Below are 23,166 nucleotides of genomic sequence, written 5' to 3'. Positions count from 1 at the left end.
ACATATCTCACCCTTGCAAGAATAAGATAAGACCATAAGATTCGATGGATTTTGTTTCTTTTCAAATTAGTCTCTTTGCGTCTGTTTTAGAGTTTCGATTTGACAAAAAAACTGTTTAAGACAAATTCTCTAATGCAATCTATTTAACCCTTAGGTACATATACATTACCTGCCAACCTACTTAGTTAAGTCAAGACGGTTGTCGGATCACGAAAGCTTTGATAACAAGGACAAATGACGCTCAAATGAGAACAGAGTTCACGGAAGACCAGCGTCAGGTACTACTCCAGTAGGACCCGGCATCATGCTGAGTGTTCACCTTTATCAGTGTAGTGACAGTGTACAAGTTAGTTATAAGTTTTTTCTTTCTTCCTGTGTATGTATTGTATAACTGTGTACCTATGCTGAAATAAATCATATTCTATTCTATAACAACACGAGCCATTGTATTCCCAGATCCCAGTTCCGGGCGTGTATTATTATGCAACTGTAACTCACCACTTCTATCCTGAGGAACTGCTTGGCGTGGTGGAAGCAGGCCTGCAGCAGCTCGGGCAGGTCGTAGTGCTCGGCGGCGCAGATCAGCCCCGGGATGGAGGCGCAGGTCAGCGGGCAGCTGCCCGTGTGCAGGTAGTCCAGCAGGATGCGGAACGTTTCCGGGTCGAACTCGATTATAGAAAACTGAAAGGACACGTCGCACAATTATAAATGGAAATATAGTTTGGGAAGTCGTTTGTCTGGGGAGCATAGTCACAGAGAAAATCACACTCAGCACACGTAGGTACAAAACTTAGTTCATGGAGCACTTATTTTATTATATTTTACCGACAAACTGTATAGATATAATATACGGAAGAAGTGACCAAAGCCTTCAGTGCCTAAGACAGGAATCGACCCTGCGTCTTCAGAATTTGCGGCTGAACCTATACGCGATCCGCCTGTGTTAAGGTGGAACCTGTATGATTTCTTGTGTATGCAATACAAGAACTGAGGTCGAACAGTTAAGGTGGTATAATTATTACAAGTTGTATTGAGCTGATCTACTAGAGTCCGTCTAAGCTAACTTTGCACCGATTTGAATAGAATGAAATGAGGTAGTGTCATTATAATAGTCATATTTTCTTAAAAATTTAACATTAATGATGACATTTTTATTTATTTATTTATTTATTTATTGGTGCACCAACAATAGTTTACACTATATAAAGTTCAACAACAAACGTTTTGAGTAATTATGCTAAGCGTAACAATTACTTATAGGTAAACACCACTTGCATTGACTAAGGTACTAAAATTACATATACTTAACATACCGTTTACAATAATAATGTAGGCATTGAACTAATAAAGGGGGCAGACATTATTACATTGAGTGGATATCACTAACTTATACTATTATTTTTGCTAAGCAGGCCCGAACAGATTTTTTAAATTTGTCATTGCCTATGCCAAGTAGCTTGGTCCGATTCTAAATCAATTCAATTAAAATACATACCTACATGTATAATAAACCATGCCTTTTTGATTTGCGGCAGTGAGGTAAAAACAACTCTGTCTTACCTCAGTCTGTGCAAGTTTGGCACGGTCCACTTTCTGGGCGTCGGCGCACACCGACAGCCTCGGTACTGCTAACGCCGCATTTTTGTCCTTGTCTTTATCTTTGCCTTCTTTATCTGAAAATTATAAATAAATAAATCATGAGATGTAAAAGAGGTGAAAACAAGATTAAACTCCTTTTAAATTGTCTAAAAACATATATTTAATCTACACAGTGTTACATATTTGCTCTTTAAAAATGACAGGGAACATCTGTTGTAAGATTAGTAAGTCAATGTTGAGCAAAAACTGTTCTTTGGGGATTTTAGATATTTTCTGATTTTTTATTTTATATATTTTCCTTTCTGTCATAGCGCGCACTGATTGGGTTTGATGATTGGCTCAAGCTTAGTATGCTGAGTCAGAACAATATTACTTCTGTGTGAATGTATTTTATTAGGAAGACCCAATAAACGATGGATGGATTGTGTGAAGGAAAGGAGTGAGTGCTGAGGTGACGCAAGATAGAAGAGAATGGAAGAGAAAAATATGTTGTGCCGACCCCACATAACGTGGGATAAGGGCAGGAGGAAGAAGAAGTATTTTATTAGTTGTTACTGTATCTGTATTACTGGTTCTGCATACATATTCATTATTCTCTGATCCAGACTCCGGAGGAAAGGAATAGGTACTAACTAGAGCAGTCTTGCGAGCTGGCCCACTTCTTCTTGTCGTCGGCGTTGAGCTGCGAGTGCTGCTTGCGTATGGAGCGGCCCCAGCCGGCCGTGATCGTGCCCAGCCGGGACAAAGCCACAGACTCCGGAGGAAAGGAATAGGTACTAACTAGAGCAGTCTTGCGAGCTGGCCCACTTCTTGTTGTCGTCGGCGTTGAGCTGCGAGTGCTGCTTGCGTATGGAGCGGCCCCAGCCAGCCGTGATCGTTCCCAGCCTAGAGAAAGCTCCGGACTCCGGAGGAAAGGAATAGGTACTAACTAGAGCAGTCTTGCGAGCTGGCCCACTTCTTCTTGTCGTCGGCGTTGAGCTGCGAGTGCTGTTTGCGGATGGAGCGGCCCCAGCCGGCCGTGATCGTGCCCAGCCTGGAGAAAGCTCGCTTCACCATGGGAGAACTGGGTACACTTTTTGGTCTGAAATTAACATGAAACATAGTGGTCAGTTTTATTGTACAGTCGCCATCAGATATATCGGAGCGATCAAGGCGCTCACAAATATCTGGACCACTATTGTCAAGGCGTTAGAGTGCGTGTTCAGATATTTGTGAACACCTCGGCTGCTCCGATGTATCTGATGGCGACTGTACTAAGTCGTATTCATTGAGTAATTCTAGGGCGACTGCTATAGTTACCTATTGGCCACTACATAGTAATTGGCCGCTCTAAACTATAAGGTTTCAATTGGCTTGTTTCTTTCTGATTTGATAGGAAAGGCCAATTACTTTGTAGTGACCAATAACTGTAGCAGTCACCCTACAGTAGGCCTGGTGCCCAGGTAGGCCTGTAGGACTTAGCCCGTGTCTCCGATGCATGCACGTAAAACAGGTCATTGCGCTATAAAAAAGAACACTCAACAACTGGATAGATAGAGCCTTAGCAAGAAGAGTGATAGGTACATCATCGGTGTGAGAGGCCCACCAGAAACAAACCTTGGCGACTCGATGTCGGGCACCTGCGGGAAGTTGCTGCTTTTCTGGCGCGCCGGCGTAGGCGACAGAAACGTAGGAGCCGGTCGCGCCAGAAGCTCCGCCACCGGCACCTGCGGGACCCGAACCTGGGCTGATGGACATCCTACTGACCTTGGCGACTCGATGTCGGGCACCTGTAGGAAGTTGCTGCTCTTCTGGCGCGCCGGCGTAGGCGATAGAAACGTAGGAGCCGGTCGCGCCAGAAGCTCCGCCACCGGTACCTGCGGGACCAGAACCTGGGCTGATGGATATCCTACTGACCTTGGCGACTCGATGTCGGGCACCTGTAGGAAGTTGCTGCTCTTCTGGCGCGCCGGCGTGGGCGACAGCAGCGTGGGCGCTGGCCTCGACAGCAGCTCCGCCACCGGCACCTGCGGCGACCCGAACCCGGTCTGGATGCCGTACAACATCTCTTGGAACACTCTGAAACGTATATAGGTCATATTGCATAATATGTACAAACTTTATAATCTTGGATTTGTACCTTAATGCCATATTTGATCAACCATAAATTACACTACTGCAGCGGTTACCTATATTGTGGCAACATTCAGCTCGTTACTCAGAGAGAAAGAGATCAACTCACCTACTTCTAACCCCTAATATCGCCCTCACTCCAATAAACTTGGTCTTCTGTTTGGACTGTCCCACGAGGAACACGACGTCAAATAGCTGCGCGTTGGAAGCCACGTTCAGCTCATTGTTGAGGAAGACCCTCGTAAAATCCTTAGCGAGCTGGTCGTAGTCCTCAAACTGATCGCGCACAGAGTCGAGGAGAGGGGATGACGGCCTCATATGTCCGATAGGGCGCCATGAACCTGAAAAGGTAATGAGAAATATAATAAATATCTTGCCGTTTAGGAAATTTAATCGTTATTGCTTATCAAGGTTCTTCTTCCTCGCGTTATCCCGGTATTTTGCCACGGCTCATGGGAGCCTGGGGCCCGCTTGACAACTAATCCTAAGAATTGGCGTAGGCTCTAGTTTTTACGAAAGCGACTGCCATCCGACCTTCCAACCCAGAGGGGAAACTAGACTAAATTGGGATTAGTCCGGTTTCCTTACGATGTCAAGGTTATTAGCGTGTATCGTCACTTGAATTATGCTTTACGAACGATGTATCAATTTACGGGTACTGGATACGATACTAGAGCATAGAGGAGGTTCAACAAATAAGAGAGAATGTTCAACACAAGGAGTCTAATTTAAATTATCGCTGAAAATATTTGATATCATGATCCAACAAAGCTAGCTTTTTGATATACGAGCAACACCAAACAACGGTATGAGTAATACATACTTATTTAACTCAAGTTCCTATTTTCGAATTTCATTAATTGTGATTAGGTTTTGGATCATCGTGTATAGGATTGGATTACCACACGTATTTCGATAACAATTAATTGCTCCTAAGTATGTCCAACGTACCAATAAAAAATGAGTACTTAAGTTTGGAACTACATACCTAATACCTATACGAAAGTTAGCAAATTGGTTACGAGTTGATAAGTATAATTAGAATCCATCAAAGGTACTTAGTTCAGAGTGACCTGAAGTGAACTCACAAGTTCTGATCCTGTGGATTAAATCGTCGACCAAATCTTAGATTGAAGCATAGGTTAATGTAGGTACCTACCTAATACGAATATAGTTTTCAAAGTTGTACCTAAATGTTAGTGTGCGCTGCATATTGAATTTATAATAGAACCGATACACGATACGGGAAAAAGGTGATTGTCTCTGCGGTGATGTGCGGTGATCTTAACAAGATAGACCAACGACCTGCAGGCGTATTATGGATATCTAGCTTTATTCGTGTGAAAGAATTGTATCACTTTTTCACATTACGCGATTGAAAAGGCGGACACTGTCATTATCACACTCTTATTATTGAGGCAAGTCCGGATTCATCCTGAAGGTCGTGAAGTTGGAATCTCGACACACTGTGAATTTTAATTCCTTTGTGGTGAGCGTTCCGGCTGAACACCTAGCGACCCTCACCAAGGAGGAGTTTTGCCCGAAGAGTGTCAAGTTCCGGCGGTTCCGCGGCCGGGTCTTTGACACTGCGGGGTTGCGAACTGCATTGCAGCCATAATTGTGTGTTTTTAGTCTTAAGATATATTTTATAATCGAACGAGCGAGCGAAGCGAAGCGAAGTTCTTACATTCGACTTTGAACACACGGCTGGCTAGGGGCACGTCCCGGCATTTCAATGTTTTTAAGCTGAACTTTCAGAGGATAGTTTGATACTCAATAACTTAAGTCTAATTTAAATGAAATTGGGTGAACGTATAGTCGAGGGCATTATATTTTAATCATTAAATTTTGAGCTGGCTTGAACAAGAGGTTATTGAGCTAGAAGAGCTTAAAATGCTAAATGGCCATTTATGAGGGGTCTTGCTATTCTGGTCATTTTAATTGCAAGAAAGTATGGTCGAGTTTGGTATCAAAAAATGAAAGTGCTCGGTTTACACATTTATAATATTGTTCTTTTAAAGATTTTTTTTGAAAATTATGACAATTTTGGAATCCAAGATGGCGGCCATGCACTGTCATTAAATCGTAATGGATATCATTTTATAGGTTTTAGGGGGCGCAGATTTCGAAAATGATGATCATTTTGGAATCCAAGATGGCGGCCATGCACTGTGTCATAAAAGTAGTCATGGATGTCGTTTTATAGATTTTTTTTGAAAATTATGACAATTTTGGAATCCAAGATGGCGGCCATGCACTGTCATTAAATCGTAATGGATATCATTTTATAGGTTTTAGGGGGCGCAGATTTCGAAAATGATGATCATTTTGGATTTCAAAATGGCGGCCATGCACTCCATGCAGTATGTCATAAAAGTCGTCATGGATGTCGTTTTATAGGTTTTAGGGGGCGCAGATTTCGAAAATGATGACCATTTTGAATTCCAAGATGACTGCCATGCAGTATGTCATAACAGACGTCATGGATGTCGTTTTATAGGTTATAGGGGGCTCAGATTTCGAAAATGATGACTATTTTGGAATCCAAGATGGCGGCCATGCACTATGTCATAAAAGTCGTCATGGATGTCGTTTTATAGGTTTTAGGGGGCGCAAATTTCGAAAATGATGACTATTTTGGATTCCAAGATGGCGGCCATGCAGTATGTCATAAAAGTCGTCATGGGTGTCGTTTTATAGGTCATGGTAATCATTTTCGAAATCTGCGCACCTGTTTCAAATAAGATATAGATGCATCCTAGTAAGTCAACAACATCTATATCTACTATCGAAATGTACTTTTGATAGTAGTAGTACGAAATGTAATCTGAAAGGAATCAAGTAATGCATTCCTGTAATGAGGAATCGACATTGATTCCAATTACTAGTAATTGTAATATTCGAGAAATTGATTCCTGATTCCTCAAATGGAATTGTACTTAGTAATTCGGTATTGTTACATTACAAAGTACCTAATCTGGGAATCGATAATCAGATTAAAAAGTAATTTCAAGTAATCGTGGAATCAGGATTCAATTACGAAATGCCCATCTCGGACTAAGTAGCACTGCATTCAATTGATCTTTTTAACGAACCGCAAGTTCTCAGTTCGGGGCGAACTACTAGTAATATGTAGGTATGCTAGTTTTAAGGTATTTATCTATGGGCCAATAGTTGCCTGAAAATAAAGTTTTTTATTCATTCATTATTACGCTGGCACATAGACAAATAAAACCATCATATCCGTGTACTCGTCAAGATGTTCGTAATTAGCGAGAAAATTGGATGAGGGCAACGCACGAACTAACTCGTAGAATTATAAGGGAAATTGTAAAATAAGTGAAGACTAATTGCGATAGGAATCATACTGGTGTAGAAAAAGCCTATGCAATATGATGAGATAATGATGATAATAGTGATAAGTTGATAACGCACCTCTTCTATATGGTTTAGGTATCTGTCCAGTCTCGGCGTGATTCTGCAAGTTAGCTACGATGTCTTCGAGCATTTGACTCCTCGTTCTTTCTTGCATTCTCGCAAATTTTGGGGCGGAATATGACGCTCTCTCTCCGTTTACTATTTTCGTGAGAAGCCATTCTCTGTAAAATATAATCGAATATTTAATAACAATGTCTATCGACTGTCCGAGAGGTACCTAGGTAATTGAAATCGTAGATATAAAGTCAAAAAGCAGCATTCAAAAGAGTTCATGAAATTGTTGAGAGTACTTAAAGCAATTTTAATGTAAAACGGACTTCGGTGGACATCAATATCATATATGAGTTATATGACATATTAAGTTTAAAATTGACTCTCACTAAAGTTCTTAACATTTTCGCTGTTGAATTTCGTAGACATGTTTTCGCCTCTAAAGACTATAAAGCAATATAATGTTAACTAACTCCGTGGAAGTATTACAGTTATCGAAGAGTATCACTATCACTATGTAGCGGCAATTACCTAAACATGGGCCCTTTGTCAAACACACTCTGCTCCCAAAGGTAGGGTTTGTAAGCACCAACCTCGTCCCGAGTGACTACCGACACTTCGTACCTGGTCGGCCGCCGTTTTATCCGTGCTGATACTCGTACTGCAAATAAAGATCCATACTTACTAACATACCTACTTAACTACTTTGATTTATCGTAGAGTAAACCCCTCATTCATTAACGCGATACATACCTCTATTAGCTAATAATCGTTTGTCTTAATCTGACTTTTTGACTTGAAAGGGATAAAACATAATCTCCTCAATTAGGCTTTTAGCTGTAGCACGTTGACAACACGTTGATGATTAAGGGGGTAAGTATTCAAAAAGTTATTTCAAGCACCTTGCTTCTACAGGGCAAGTAGTGTAAATCTGCCTGTAAATACACACTGTGGAGACAAGATATTGGCGCTTATTTTACGGACGCACTTTTTCTGACTGCAGGCGAAAGTATATATGTATACCTACGTATTGCGGTAACGGCAGACAAATCGTTAGCATAATTATATGCCTACTCCAAAGCGGCTGTGTAGTCGTCACGTACACGTCTGAATCTATCGATACAAGGCAATGTATACTTTCAAACCATTAAAATGTTTATTAAGTAAACGATAAAATTGAACTTCAGCGAAAATCTCATGTTTATCTAGCTTAAATCTCAAGTGTTCTTGTTTCGAACCGCGTACAAAGCGTGTAGCGATCTTCGATAATACCTACCCATTAAATCTATCCAAGTTTATAATGCACTTAGCTACGATAAAGTTTTATAGACTACACTCTAGAGCAATAGAAAGAGGTCACTTTCAATTGAAAGTTCTATAAATAGTGAACCGTTTGATATTGCTTTTAAGTGTATTTAATGTAAGTACTAATAACTCAATAGACGTACGTCATACTTTCGTCGCATAGCGATAAACAAGACAACAAAATGCTGAATCTCAATATATCAGAGTAGATCTGAGGAAGGTTAAATTTGACGATACTTATACTATATTTGACTCACATCCAAGCCATAGGGGAACACTTAACACGTGGGATTAAGGCCCGACTGAAATATAATGGATACTTATAATAATTCTACCACTCCGTAATTACGTAAAGGCCTAAAATGGTAATGTATAGAATCACATTATGAAACAATACGTTCACGACACATCGTTCATGAATACTTATATTTACCGGTTAGGATTTAAGACTTACCTAAAATAAACGTGTGCAAGAAATGGCTTTTAATGCAAGCCGGTGAGAAGGCAGTGTTGTCCGCCTCGAGGAATACGACGCACACAATATCATTCCCTATATGCCTCTTCCTTTGCAGCTTCTGAGGGTCGTGGCGTTCGTACGGCAACAACGTCGATACGTGGAACATGATCTCAATACCTCGCCAGTTCGTGTATACTGAGTATAGGCCCGTTAGGTCGTGGACGGTGTCTAAACCGCCCTTGTATTTGTCGAAACCTGGAATGAAATGGATGTAAGTAGGGGTAGGGATTTAACAATATGACATAGAACAATAATCAAAATGAACCTCATGATAGACATCGGGATTATAGTGTGAGTGTCACCCTGTATACATACTTACACATATTTTTTTATACACTCGTTCGACTCATTCATCTAAGCTTTCGGGAGTCAACTCTCTACTATACGACGATATGTTGGAAATTATTTATAATATTAAACAACCGTACCTAAGAAATCTCTAAGACTGAGTTTGAAATATTCTTTCTCATCATGCAAATATCAGCCATTGTCGGAACTCGAACCCGCTACAACAACAAGCTCAAAACAAATCTATCTGGATAGCTTGTCACCTCCCACTACCTACTTACTTACTTAACTAACCATAATATAAACACCCCCTTTAGATTTACCCCTGAAATTTGGCCATGTGATTTAGTCGTGATCGTCTAGTCTAGCGTTAGGACCCCTCGAAGTGAACCGCGGTACCCTAAGTTCTTTAATGAGTATCAGCTAAATTTTGGACTCTGATTTTATTTACAATTACCTGGACTTTAGGATAAATATTTTAAGATATTGGAAGCACATTTATTATGACGCTAACGAGTAACTTACTAGAATAATTTATTAAAATACAGAAATAGTACTGAAAGTTACCAGAATTTATTATTGTAATGTAAATGTTGTTATATTTTACTTCAAATAATGTTATTTAGGTAAATGCAGCATATATGATAATATGAATATAAAAGAAATATGTTTGGTAAAATGAGTTTAAAAATGGGGTTGGTAGAAGCCTGCAACAATATATTAAGCCTCCGGGATAACATATGAGTAGCACTCCTGGGGTAAGCCCATTTACACCCTAGCATTTAATATTATTATCTACCAGCTTCTATTCGAAATATGCTACCCATACGCTCGATGCAGGATTGGGGGCTCCTAGTCCAATCAGCAAGGTCAATTGGAACTCCTACCCTACTCTTTAGCCAGACGGGCTATGACCAACACTTCGGAACCTATGCGTGCCTAGATGACTATGAAGAGAAGTGTCAAAGTATCCATCAGTCATCAAAATTACTATTCTTTTTTATTTCAAAAGCTAGGGATGCGAATCCCATTTCCATTCCCCAGAACTAAAATATAAGCTGTATTTCTAGTTTTTTAGAAGCATAAACGAAGTACTAAGTTTATTTGTTAAAAATATACTATATTTTATGAGACTGAAATATCAAGATGAGCGTTATTTCACTCAAATCATCCTTTGGATTACTCTTGCCTGCCAAAGGTTCCCTAAAACAGCTAGACGTCGATTTTCTATCTCCGAATAGACTGTGTTCCTAATCCCAGCTTGATATTTATGATTTTATTGTGTAAATACCTTAGAAACATGATTTTAATACTCAGTACCTCGTCTTTACACCAGAAAACCAGAATCTCATAAATAAAAATAGAGATAAGATTTTACATTAATTATTTTCCCCAAATAAATTAGAATATTGGAAGATTTAAGCAATTGGAACCCTATACCTATTTACGCAAAATTTTAGTATAGCGAGACTTTAGTTGAAGTCCTTTAAAAGTCCTTTTACAGACCAAGACTAAAATGAACCCTAAATTCCGAATAATTAGTGTGTGAATTTACCCTAAACCTACCCTTTGTCCCTACTCTAGTATAACCAAAGCACAGTTCGTACTTACCATCGACCTGGTACTTTGGAATATACGCAAGTGTGTCCTACTAGAAACTGTAAAAGTTCGGCGAGCGATTCCGAGAATGCAACCTAACAGCTCGTGGGCTTGTCTCCCCCCATGGCGGGTTGCACAGAGGCAGGGTGGCAACATGGGTAAGACAGGTCCCTATTATGTATATAAGTGGTATAAATAAATATATTTAATATACGAAGCCTCCAAATACTGTAGATTTCAAATGGGCCCAGATTACTCCGGATGGTGCGCATGTGACACCCCCACTATTCATCTAACAGCTGGACATTGGAGAGCTAAGGAGGGAGACGTTTTTCACCTTCTATGTTGGTAAAAAGAAGGCGCCAAGATAACCCTCATCTTGGAACAAAAAGACTCCTAGACAGCTCACATTTAACACCGCAAGGGGTGAGCGGTCCAGCCGGACAAACAGTCAGTCCAAACAATGATCTGGTTTTAAAATATATAGCAAAAGACCCCATAGTAAAACACTAAAATAACTAGGTTCTATTTTATGAACCAAACTACTCACAAAATCAACGAACTAAACACAGAAATGAAATTTCCTTAGACACCTTTATCTAAGTTCAGTTTTATGACGATATTGTCCCCATAAAACCAAACACAGACACGCCTTCCAAGCCCCTGTTATGCAACGATATTGTCCCTGCATAACGTGACGGCACTCAGAAAACCACAGTGTAGAAAACTTCACTATAACTACACAAAGCAGCAAAGAATCTCCGCAATAGCCTGAGTTCAGTTTTACGACGATATTGTCCCCGCAAAACCAAACACAAACACGCTTTCCAAGCCCCTGCTATGCAACGATATTGTCCCTGCATAACGTCGCGGCACTTAGAAAAACACTGCGTAGGAAACTTCACTATATTTAAATCCCGTACTCGGTAACAAAGAATCTCCACAAAAGTCTAAGATCAGCTTTACGACGATATTGTCCCCGTAAAACCAAACACAGACACCATTTCCACGTTTAAATTCACCAGGATAATTCCAAGCGAAAACAAACATAGTAACAGTAGTAGAGGAACTTTGCTTACCGAATATTAAACGCCCGAGAACCAGAGTCACTGCTAGCCGATGGTTGAAGAATGAATGCCTCGCCGGCGGTGCGCACCTGTCTTTTATACCCCTTACTGGCGACATAACGGCGACATACTGGCGACATAACGGCGACATACTGGCGACATAACGGCGACATAACGGCGACATACTGGCGACATAACGGCGACATAACGGCGACATAATGGCGACATAACGAGACTAACATTAATCAGAAAGTACCAGGATACCATGACTGAGGAAGAGGTCATTTGCCCCGTACCTATTAGCGATATGCAACCGACGACCACACCAAAAGTACCAGGCTACCATAACCGAGGAAGAGGTCAAAAGTCGTAAAGTTCGATGCTACCAAGATCTATCCCTTTCACGCTTGCGTCTTAGAGAAAGACGGAGATATTCTCAATGACGTCTACGCACACATTCACAGGCAATAATCGGGTAGTCAGTTTGAGTAGACTAAATTATAATAAAAGGGAACGCTTTATGGCCCCTCTACACGCACGAACCTGCAAGCATTATTTTACTTTGGGATACTTTTAGTCTCTTTCCGAAAAACACTCCTGTGTGGAAGTATTTTACGTTTATTAGTAGCAAACATACTCAAAACATAGCGGGAAGTTTAAAATCTTAGGCGTTTTGGACTGTTTGTATTAACTCTGTACTAGGAGTTCAGACTACAATACGACCGAACGTCACGCTGTCAATGTCACTGTCATTCTCAATGCCAAAACTTGAGATGATTACTTTACGCAATTTATTGATTTAAATAGCGAAAATTTTATAGTGTGTTATATATTTAACGAGACCACAAGTGGCAAAATATGAAAAAGTGTGCTTCAAGTTGTAATTGTTACACTATTCATTGGAATCATGTATGAAATATGCGACTGAAAGGGATTTTAGTATTCAAGGTATTTCTTTCTAGTTTGTGTGTTTTGTAATGAACACATTAGGTTAATACTAGGTATGTAATAGGCATACGACCAGTCACAAGCTTCCGCTACTTTAACTAAGCTATCAAATATCAAAACGGGTATGCAAAGAAACTCAAAATGGTTGACCTTATCGGGGTTCGCGGCCCACTAGCAAACTAGCATCTTAGTCAGGGTCACTACCGACTACGTCGTCAAATAGTGTCAATATTTGCCCTTCTTAGCCTTTATAGCCGATACAAAGATTAATGGAATTGTAAAAACCTTTTAGCCGCACTTTTTCCCCGAGCACTTGTAAGAACTCTTCAAACATTGGCGAATTTTCATTATTGTCCAGAATGTCTTCTTCGCTATATTGGTTTTCCTTGACGAATATTACGCCCACTTTGAGCTCCGACTTTATAAATACCTGGAATAAAAAGGCGTTTTGTAAAAATGTGCAATTACGTTTAAAATTAACTAATAAATGATATTAATAGCATCACTACATAGTATAAAACAAAGTCGCTTCCCGCTGTCTGTCTGTATGTATGCTTAGATCTTAAAAACTACGCAATGGATTTTGATGCGGTTTTTTAATAGATAGAGTGATTCAAGAGGAAGGTTTATGTATAGTTTGTTAACCCGTGCAAAGCCGGGGCGGGTCGCTAGTTGAGTTATAAATAAAAAGTTTTCATGTACTTGAAGGTTCTTAGCTTATAATTATATAATTATACGGTTGGATCGTCGATACTAATCTCAAGGGAAACGCCAAAAACTTCGTGCTAAACGAGGTTTCGTGTTATAGAGGGCATCTTATGTTATATAGGGACTTAGGGAGGATCTTTATAGGTTTGTGTTCGTCTTAAATAGGGTTCTAGTCATAGAGGTTTGTTATTGAATAACTTCGAGATATAGAGAGGTAATATATTTTTCGAAGGATGGAAGTTAAACTTTATTTGTTGAGTAATAGAGGTAAAAATTGTACTGGATAGACGTGAAGGGAATCGTTGAATACTTCGTCTTAATGAGGTTAAATATTTCGAGGTATGGACCGTATGGAGGTTTCGGGCTTTGAAGGGAAGGGAAGGGAATGACATTTCATTTCGTGTTTACGAGGATTTCGCCCCATCGAGGTTACTGTATTATTTTTAAATACCTAAGTATAGGTACACCTAATTTAATAATACACTATAATCGATGAAACCGGGTCACTTAATATGGAAATAAATACGAAACAATATTTTTTCTATTAAATTTTTAAAATCAATACACATTCAATTTCGATATCTAATAGCCTTTACATAACCTTTTTTGGGGTTTCGTATCCGAGGGTTTCATGCGAAACCATTTTTAATAGCGTATTCATAGTCTTTCACCCTATTTCACCTTCCAAATATTGGATATTGATCTCGAATCATTATTAAGTTAGCTTATTACGATCGTAAGACAATATACGAGTAAGGTTATGGCATGCAACTTATCAGAGGATTAGGGTATGAGGAAGCAATCTATCTTCGCTCCAGCTATCAAAAATATTACCACCGTATAAGCCTCTTGGGAGATGCCGCTTATTATCTTTCCCATCTCAGTACATAGCAATATTAACTCAACGCCCAAGGAAATAAATTGAATATTTATACATATTTATGCAATGATGGTTATTGATCACCTAACAAATTTTCTCCCTATCATCGCTTACGGGAACTATAATGATAACTGGCAGTACAGGTTAATAATAATAAATGTATGACATGAACTTTTCACAAAGTCTTGATAAATCTTTGAAATTAGTAATTTATTAAGACTAGAATTGTCGATTTAGCAAGACTGATGTGAATACATACATAATATGATTATGAATTATAAACTAAAATTGATATCATACACTATAGAAATAGTGACCAAGTCCATCGGTGGCCGAGGCCGGAATCGAACCCGCGGCCGCGTCTTCAAGTAACGCGGCCCGGCTAACGGCCTGACCACTAGACCAACCAGCCACTGCGGTACCCGTACAAAATTATATATACGCTATCTTATTCTTTCAAAGAGACCTATTTCATAAAATAATTTGATTTGTTCCTTAGTTGAATGATTAATAGATTTCAAAGAAAAACACGAAACAAGTACCTACTGTACAAGTACCTCTCTCTCTCTCTCTCTCTCTTTAGCCTTTTTCTACCCTTCGGGTGTAGGCCTCCTTCATTCTTCTCCATTCGTCACGGTTCTGTGCAACCTGGAGCCATCTCATCCCCGCAGCCCTTTTGATGTCGTCTTCCCAACGCATATTGGGTCTACTTGGAGGACGTTCTTCTCCCCATGGTCGCCACTCGAGTATTCTTTTACTCCACGAGTCGGTCTTTCGTGCCATATGACCAGCCCATTCCCACTTCAAACTGGCTACGCGTTTTACAACATCCGTGACCTTGCTCTGCTGTCTCAGCCACTCATTCGTTTTACGGTCTCTCAATGTGATCCCCACCAGTTTTCTCTCTAGCGCCCGCTGGACAACGCTTAGTTTACGTAATATGCCTTTGGTGAAAACCCAGGTTTCAGCTCCATAAGTGAGAACAGGCAGGATACATTGATCAAATATGCGTGCTTTTTGTTCGGCCTTAAGTTTCATTTTGAAGGCAAACTCGAGATTGGAATAGGCTGCCCAGGCTAGCCGTACGCGTCTGTTGATTTCATTGGTTTGGTTATTCTTTCCAGTCACTATCTCTTGTCCCAAATACACGTATTTATCGACCGTTTCGATGGCAGTATGGTTAACTGTGATATTCGCCTTGACATCTGTATTTGTCATAACTTTTGTCTTGTCTAGATTCATTTCCAGGCCACACCGTATAGAGGCATCGCTGAGTTCTTGAATCATACTTTGAAGTTCAGCGGGGTTACTTGCCAACAAAACAATATCATCAGCGAACCGCAAATTATTTAAGCGACTACCCCATATGTTCAATCCACGATTTTCCCAGTTCAGGCTTTTTAAGATGTCCTCTAGCACCAGAGTAAACAATTTTGGTGAAAGCGTATCACCTTGTCGTACGCCCTTCTACAAGTACCTACTGTACTGTAAGCCGTAATATATTTCAATTTATTAAGTCAATACACACCTTGGTTTCATAACAAAAAGGAATTTAAATAAAAACTTCCTTCCTTAGAATCATCATTCAATGTTTAAACTTGACGAGCTATTCCTACTGTGGAGTGGGTATTAAGTTAGCCGGACTGAGCCCATTGACAGTGTGCAATAATATCTAAATGGCACGACACGGTATTCCACTCTTTCCACCGCCGCCGAAAGGCGACCTGCCTGTTTCAATTAGCACTACCTATACATATTAACATAATGGCCCGAACACTGCAAAATGGATGGACGAACTGGAATATGGGAACTAGCTTGAATTCCCAATTTGGACGGCGGGAAAATAGTTAACATTTATGTCGATAGGTACATTTATAATCAAATGTGACATTCTTAGGTGATGGTACCACATTAAAATTTTAATGAGGATAATTTCTAATAACACATTTGTGTCATAACGCTTTAATTACAACCGACAATGAGATACCTTTTGTCTAAGACAGATGCATAAAGTTAGGACAAAGTAAACCACGATTACGAGAGAGATAAGATCACGTATGTATCGGACGTTACTTAGAAAACAACAGTAGACTGACGTTTCGCCTGATGAGAAGCCAGTTTATGGCCGTGCTGCTGTCTAATAAAGCAGACATAAAAAGTATGCCTGGGCCGCTGCGTCTGTACTAAAATGTAATGGTACTGCAGGTACCCTAGCTGTAGGACGAACAATGATATAAAAAGTTAATCGGTTCTGACAACGAAATCGCGTCGACGTCGACACCGTATTTATAATTTACAAAAAGAGTTCGCAACCTTCGGGAAATTCCAAGTTTCTCACGGTGACTTAGTTGACATACAGAGCGACTTAGACAGTTTTCTTGTTTCGTTGATATTGTAAATTCATAAGAATGCGAAGAAAGGTAAACTCCTGCTGACAAAAGAGAAATGAAGAGCGGCAGGTCGTCACCGGTCTGACGCGTGTACCTACCGAGCGTTCTTAATAATTCGGCTACAATTTGAAGCCACTCGAAAATAAATTACCTTTGCGTGCGCCGCAGTTGACTTTTAATGGAGTAAGATTTAACAACCTGGAGTAGTGATAGTATGTAACGGCATAGATTATCAAGGAGAGGGTTTTGATATGCGACAAGCCTTCCCAAATCTTAACCATCAGTTGAGTTTTAATAGTCTATTTAAGGAATATTAATATTAACGGTTATCATTGGTTACTTTGATTAGTGATTTTACTCTCAAAGAATTCATACATTAATTTAGTATCCTTATACCTCAATCCGTTCAATGTTCATTAGATTTAAAGTATACTTTGTAAATAAATACCGGAACGTACCTTCCTTTTCAGATAGGTGAGGGGTGGCTACTTTGGGTGGCTAGCTTTTATAAAGGACATACACACTAACACTATGTCACAGGAAAGGAAACACGCGTCGGCGAGAGGGAGACCTGTCAATATCGATGTCGAGCGCGGCTGAGGAGGGCTCATGGAAAATTGAACAGACATTTAGCTGTACAGGCGGCCTAGCCAAGGTGACAATCGCTTGCGCTTCGCCATCGAACCGCTTTGTGTCTCTCTATCACTCTTCCATATTAGTGTGACAGTGGCAGTTACGTTTTGTTCGCTACGGACGGAGCGTTTGCGATTGACATGTTGGCTACGGGGCCAGCTTATAAGTATCGACATATTAAATTCTTTGACAACAAAAAATGCTGTAAGTAGGCGGGGCAAGAAATCGAATCATAGACAAGATAGAGAAGTTTCCCCTTCAATTTTAAGGACAAGAATGAAAATCTACCAATGAATCAGCGATTCTTATAACTTGATGTATAGTAACGGCATGGTTCCTAATTAGATAGAATTCTTATAGTTTCGGAATTTCCTTAACTAACATATTTAGATTGCTTAATTTGCTTACAGTACGATATCTTCTATCACATCAAGTTTCGCTTAATATCTTCTTATGAAGTAATGTAGGTATACTTCGAAGAACGATAGGTATGTGCCACATGTCATGTGCCTCGTGTCGTCTTAATGGATTAGACTCATTACTTTACCATTTAACAATATAATACGTCGAAAGGCGACATAAGAGACGCCAATCATCTATGACAGGAATCTTCGGGTGACTCGCAATAATAATAATAATAAAATTTTGAGATCCAAGGAAGGATATAGGATAGTTTTATTAACCTTTTAACCGCTAGCAATTTTTGATCGAGCGTGCTCGTGTCGCCACATACAGTAATTGTATACCACGCAGAGCAAGGTTGGCATAGTTACGGAAGTTATAAATGTGCTGTAAAAACCAAATCAGATCTTTGTCTTATTTATCAGACTGTGGCGAAATGAGCTGGATATGTAATGTCTTAATATATCAGACTCTAGCGGTTAAAGGGTTAATCATCATCATCTTACACAGAAGTCTCGGACAGAAGCTAGTAGTATGAAAGATTTGAAAAAAGAAGAGAATAAAATAAAAATTAAATAAATATAATTAATCTAATATAATTAATATTCATCGATGAAGCAAATTACTTAGGCAGTGATAGTGCAACATCACATCATACTTATCGACATAATTCACGTAATTGTATCGACACATTATTACACAATATTTTTTTGCTATTTTTATAATATGGATTAGACATTATATTTCCGTTATATCACTATATAAATATCTCTCGAACTAAACCTTCAACTGATTAGATAATTAGAGAAGAGGTAAGTAGAGTAGGACGTGAAGTGAAGGACTTAATATCTGCTGTGGCGTGTGATTGTACATTAATTAAGCTCAAAATAATATAGGTAGCAATTTTGCAGGTTGGTAAAAAGAAAATATGTATGTATCTTTTTGATTATCTATAAAATATCTGCATAGACGAGATAACGTTTTATTTTCCAATCTGCAACATAATCCTCTTTGTATTTATATTAATTAAAACAACATTTCCTTGATCGACAATATTTAAGGGTCTTTCGAAATGCCGGCCCGGGTTGGGGCGCACCCACCAAAGTTCCCACTTACCTACGACCAGTGATATCTCTGGCTGGACCTAATGAAAATTGGCAGCGCACTGGATCGAACGAACTCCGTCGTAAACTCACTAAATACACACAAAAGTGAGCTATATTAAATGTATTTAAGAGTGAATTTAGCATTTTCCTGTCTCGTAAGCTTAAAGTACCTATGATTTTCCTATTTAGCTGCTAAAAGTCGTGATTTTGCATTTTCAACATCGCATTTTGCATTATTCGTATTTGCATAGAAAACCACGCATTTCGCATATCATATTTTCTACATATTAAACAGCAGGTGTTTTCGCTGCTATGTAAATCACGTTTTCATTACACATGCTCGTAAAGTTCGTCATTACGGATGTTTTTAGACTGCATGAAAACCCTCAAATTGTATGCTTTAATAAATAAAAGGAAGTGTCTATCGGTGGACCTCATGTCTTTACAGCTTTAGGTATTGTCAGTTTAATATTGTTGATGGTGGTTTACCTAATCTTCTCATAAGATTATATAATATCAAATATCATTTTATCTACCCGATACATCGAACAGCCAAAAACTACCTAACTACTAAACCTAAACACTCTACAGAGTGAGTCAGCGACGTTAGTTTTATGGAGGAAGAAATATTATACTCGCGAAAATAATCTTAAATTTCTGTGTAGTTTTTTGGCAATCAAGTATTCGAATGACTATGAAATGACTCGCCTAGCGGCTCGAACGGCTATATTGCCATGGATAAAATGAGTCGTTCTATTCTCTTATTCTACAATCCACTATGTATTTTGTAACTTAAAGCGTAATTAGGAATTATTTAATACATAACGTGGAACCAAAGTTCCACGACTCAGATATCCTGATAGAATATCAGCGGAGTAATTTTATGAAACAAAGTTTGCGCTCGAGTTAATATTTTAATGCGATCCTCATCTCGCGGAGGATCGGAGTTTACAGACGTGTCTCCAAGCGAAATAGTGTCGCCACTAACTTGTCATTAGCCCATTACCGTGATTAGTCGAGACGTAAGTAGGTAGGAACTGTAGGAAGCGTTGGTTTTAGTGATGAGCGGTATATCCATTAACTTTTTTAGAGTAGCAAAGCACTCAGTTGTTTAAAAGTACGTACAACATTACATAAACATAGTCTACATTCCGTTCGTTAAATTAATAAAACTTATTTGTAGCTATTTTACAGTTATATTTACCTATATGTTAGGAAGGCCTAAGTAAGTAATTGTTAAACTAAGCGTCCGTCTGTTTCTCTGCAGCCGTGAGTTTCATGAATAAGTATAATTTAACAAATTCATTTAACATATTTTATTGAATCAGGCGTTACTTTGGGGAAATCCATATTAATGAATATCTGCGGTATATTTGGATTAGCAAAGCAATATTAACTTTTAAATTAAGTTCACTTTAATTAGACCTTGTAAAACTCATAGTCTGCATAATTCAACTTGTTCTCGTAATTTTATGTGTTTAGTTTTAAATTATTAAAATCGAGGTAAGGCATCGATCCCGGGCAAATGTATTATTAGCAGTGCATGTGGCTCCGCTCCGCTCGTGTGGAATTCGATTTGTATCTTATCCGCGTTCCCTCCAGAGTTTCGCATTTATAATATTAAGAATGGATGGTTGCTCTGTTTAAAGTCCCGTGTGTGCCCGCTCCCGTCACCGCTCGAGTCCCAGGCCAGGCCCGACAGGGCGCGTGACACACTCGCCCGACGGCGCGCGGCGCGGCGTCGCCCTGCCTCGCGACTAACGGAGCTCATTAATGTTTCACGGCTGTAAGCGGCGGCGTCGTTTATTCGTAATTGGAAGCTGAAGAAACAATCGCAACGCCGAGAAAAGGTTTTACTGCTAATTTACTTGCTATTCCAAGTTCGGCGCGGGATTAATGCTGAATGAGAGCCGTGAATTCGTTGTGTATAGCCGATAGATTGCTTCCTTTATAGACTTCGATTTATTGATGGCTAGAGGTATTCGAATCGACGATTAGTTTGTTTCCAAGAGATTTCGTCATCCAATATAGCGCTGGCTCGGTAAACCTTAAATTTACTCTGGGTTGAAATTAAATCCGTTGGTGCAGAAACGATGTTTTCGGTTTAAATATCGAGAGTGCACAATTTCGGTGCGGTATTTAATTAAGTTTGCAAATTGGAGGCGGCCCGCCAAATGAACGTAACGAACACATTGTCTTGTGTATGAGCATAGCATTTGGCGTGTTGCCTACTGGAATAATTCAATAGAGAACGATATTGTTTAAATGTCAGGAGCTACTCACTTCGAGCGAGCGCACAACAATCGACCAGACGGAAACATTAAACATAGTCTACAACTTAATTTAATTTAAGACGAAAATAAGTTATACCAGTTATTTTTATGATGTTTACAATGGAACACATTAAATAGTACCTATTAAATACTAGAATAATATTCTTAATTATTTTGCTGGAAGCTGGCGTGGAGTTTATGAGAGAATTTCGACAGTTTAATCTCGCAAATCTTGCGCTAGCTCTTATGAAATCAGTTAGCTTAGCAGCCATCTACATCAATCAGATACCAGATGCTCATATTGTATTATCCGACCACCGATTTTTCTATGATCCTCTCTACTCTATGTCGCTAACATCGAGTAACTATTGTCATAGCTACAGACGCACGATAACTAAGGGCTCCTCTACACGATGGGCCAACGCCGGCCACTCCAAGGGTCGCATTTATGCGTTAGAGGGAGCAAGTGATATTGCTATATATTCTACCGCATGGCTGCGTCCCTTGGAGTGGCCGGCGTTGGCCCATCGTGTAGAGGAGCCATGAAGTAACATCATTCACATATGACTCTGATATCAGTGTACGTTCAAATTGGCTTGTAGGTCATTCGACATCACAAAGAAAGCTTGTTGTTCCACTTTGGGGCTCGATTCTGTTCACCTCCTTGTTCGGTCGTCGAACATACCAGTGTACATAACATACCTGATCCAGCTTAAGCAGTTCCTCGGGCGTGTCAGGTAGTTGGCCGAGCATGAGCGGCGGGTTGATGTTCACCTCCTTGCCCAGCGAGCGCACGACTTCCTCGCGGTTGTAGCGGTCGGCGAACACGCACGATGCCGGGATCAGTCCGTGCACCGTGTAACTGATCGCTCGGACCAGGATTCTGGGGACAAAGAGTTCAAGTTATGATCAGAGTTCCAAAAAAAAATTAAGACCTTTTACCTGCCTTAGAGCTCTTTACGCAGTCATCTACTAAATACCTAGTCGGGATCATTTTAATATTTTTAATAATCAGTTAAAAAAAGAAAATTATCGTGAAATTTTTCGATATCACCGTCAATGTGATTGTCTTACTGTTTACATTAAATACATGTTAAATTTTGTCTAGACGATGGTAAATCTTTTAAATGCATGTATATTTTTAAGCAGCCCTTTATTTTAAATAATTTGTGGATATCAAACTACATACTAAAATACAATGTAATAAATTACATCTGATAGTTTTATAATGTTGTCACATGTGCCGCGGCGTCATGAAGGAAGACAGATTGCAGTCTATTCTTGAAATGCAATCATCATCATCACAGGCCTTGCGTCTATTGCAGACGATTTATGCATTGCTGTTTAGGCAACGGGTTTGTTTGGTGACTGTGGAGGCCGATGCGTGAGCGGCACGACCCCCCACATTGAAACGCAATACTATTGCTAATTTACCTTTTGAGAGAAAGGGGCAGAAATCTACTTAAGGATGTCGTCATAGAAAATTCGCCACATTTAGTTCTTAGGTACTATTTTTAGAGTTGCCTTTTGTCCCATTCATATTTAGTATCTACTCAATCATAGTTAAGTACCTAATACCTATATACAATGATTACGTTTATAAAACTTATTTACCTATGGTTTTGTCATCAATGAATGGCCTCTTGGCTATTTCCATGAGTCCTAATGAAGGAAAAATGGTGAGATAATGTCACGTTAAAGATTGAACTCCTATAATTATTATGAAAATTCAAGTCAAATTAAGCCGACTGACTTACTTATCACGGCGCCGCCTGAGCAAGCAAAGTAGATCGTGAAAAAACAAAGGTTTTTAATTAAATTCTCTTGTTGTCTGACGTTTCAGTTTTCCTACGACAGAGGATAATGAAAATACCAGTATTCACGGTAAGCTTTCCTGGCATCTACGGCAC

General features: G+C 39.5%; 1 protein-coding gene across 1 annotated transcript in view; it reads right to left on the bottom strand.

The window, feature by feature from the left end:
- LOC134653486 (uncharacterized) overlaps nucleotides 1-23,166 on the bottom strand; it is a 284,313-nt gene that overhangs the window by 1,073 nt on the left and 260,074 nt on the right. The window contains exons 10-19 of the mRNA XM_063508855.1: nucleotides 21,959-22,139; nucleotides 13,150-13,294; nucleotides 8,900-9,157; nucleotides 7,672-7,801; nucleotides 7,147-7,310; nucleotides 3,821-4,052; nucleotides 3,496-3,657; nucleotides 2,529-2,680; nucleotides 1,561-1,673; nucleotides 499-681 (exon numbers count right to left, since the gene is read on the bottom strand). Coding sequence (XP_063364925.1) covers nucleotides 499-681; nucleotides 1,561-1,673; nucleotides 2,529-2,680; nucleotides 3,496-3,657; nucleotides 3,821-4,052; nucleotides 7,147-7,310; nucleotides 7,672-7,801; nucleotides 8,900-9,157; nucleotides 13,150-13,294; nucleotides 21,959-22,139 — 1,720 coding nt within the window. The remainder of the gene's footprint in view (nucleotides 1-498; nucleotides 682-1,560; nucleotides 1,674-2,528; nucleotides 2,681-3,495; nucleotides 3,658-3,820; nucleotides 4,053-7,146; nucleotides 7,311-7,671; nucleotides 7,802-8,899; nucleotides 9,158-13,149; nucleotides 13,295-21,958; nucleotides 22,140-23,166) is intronic.

This window comes from Cydia amplana, chromosome 13 (genome assembly GCF_948474715.1).
Source record: "Cydia amplana chromosome 13, ilCydAmpl1.1, whole genome shotgun sequence".
Lineage (NCBI taxonomy): Eukaryota > Metazoa > Arthropoda > Insecta > Lepidoptera > Tortricidae > Cydia > Cydia amplana.
The sequence above is the reverse complement of the archived record's forward strand: the minus strand, read 5'-3'. Positions and strand labels throughout refer to the sequence as shown.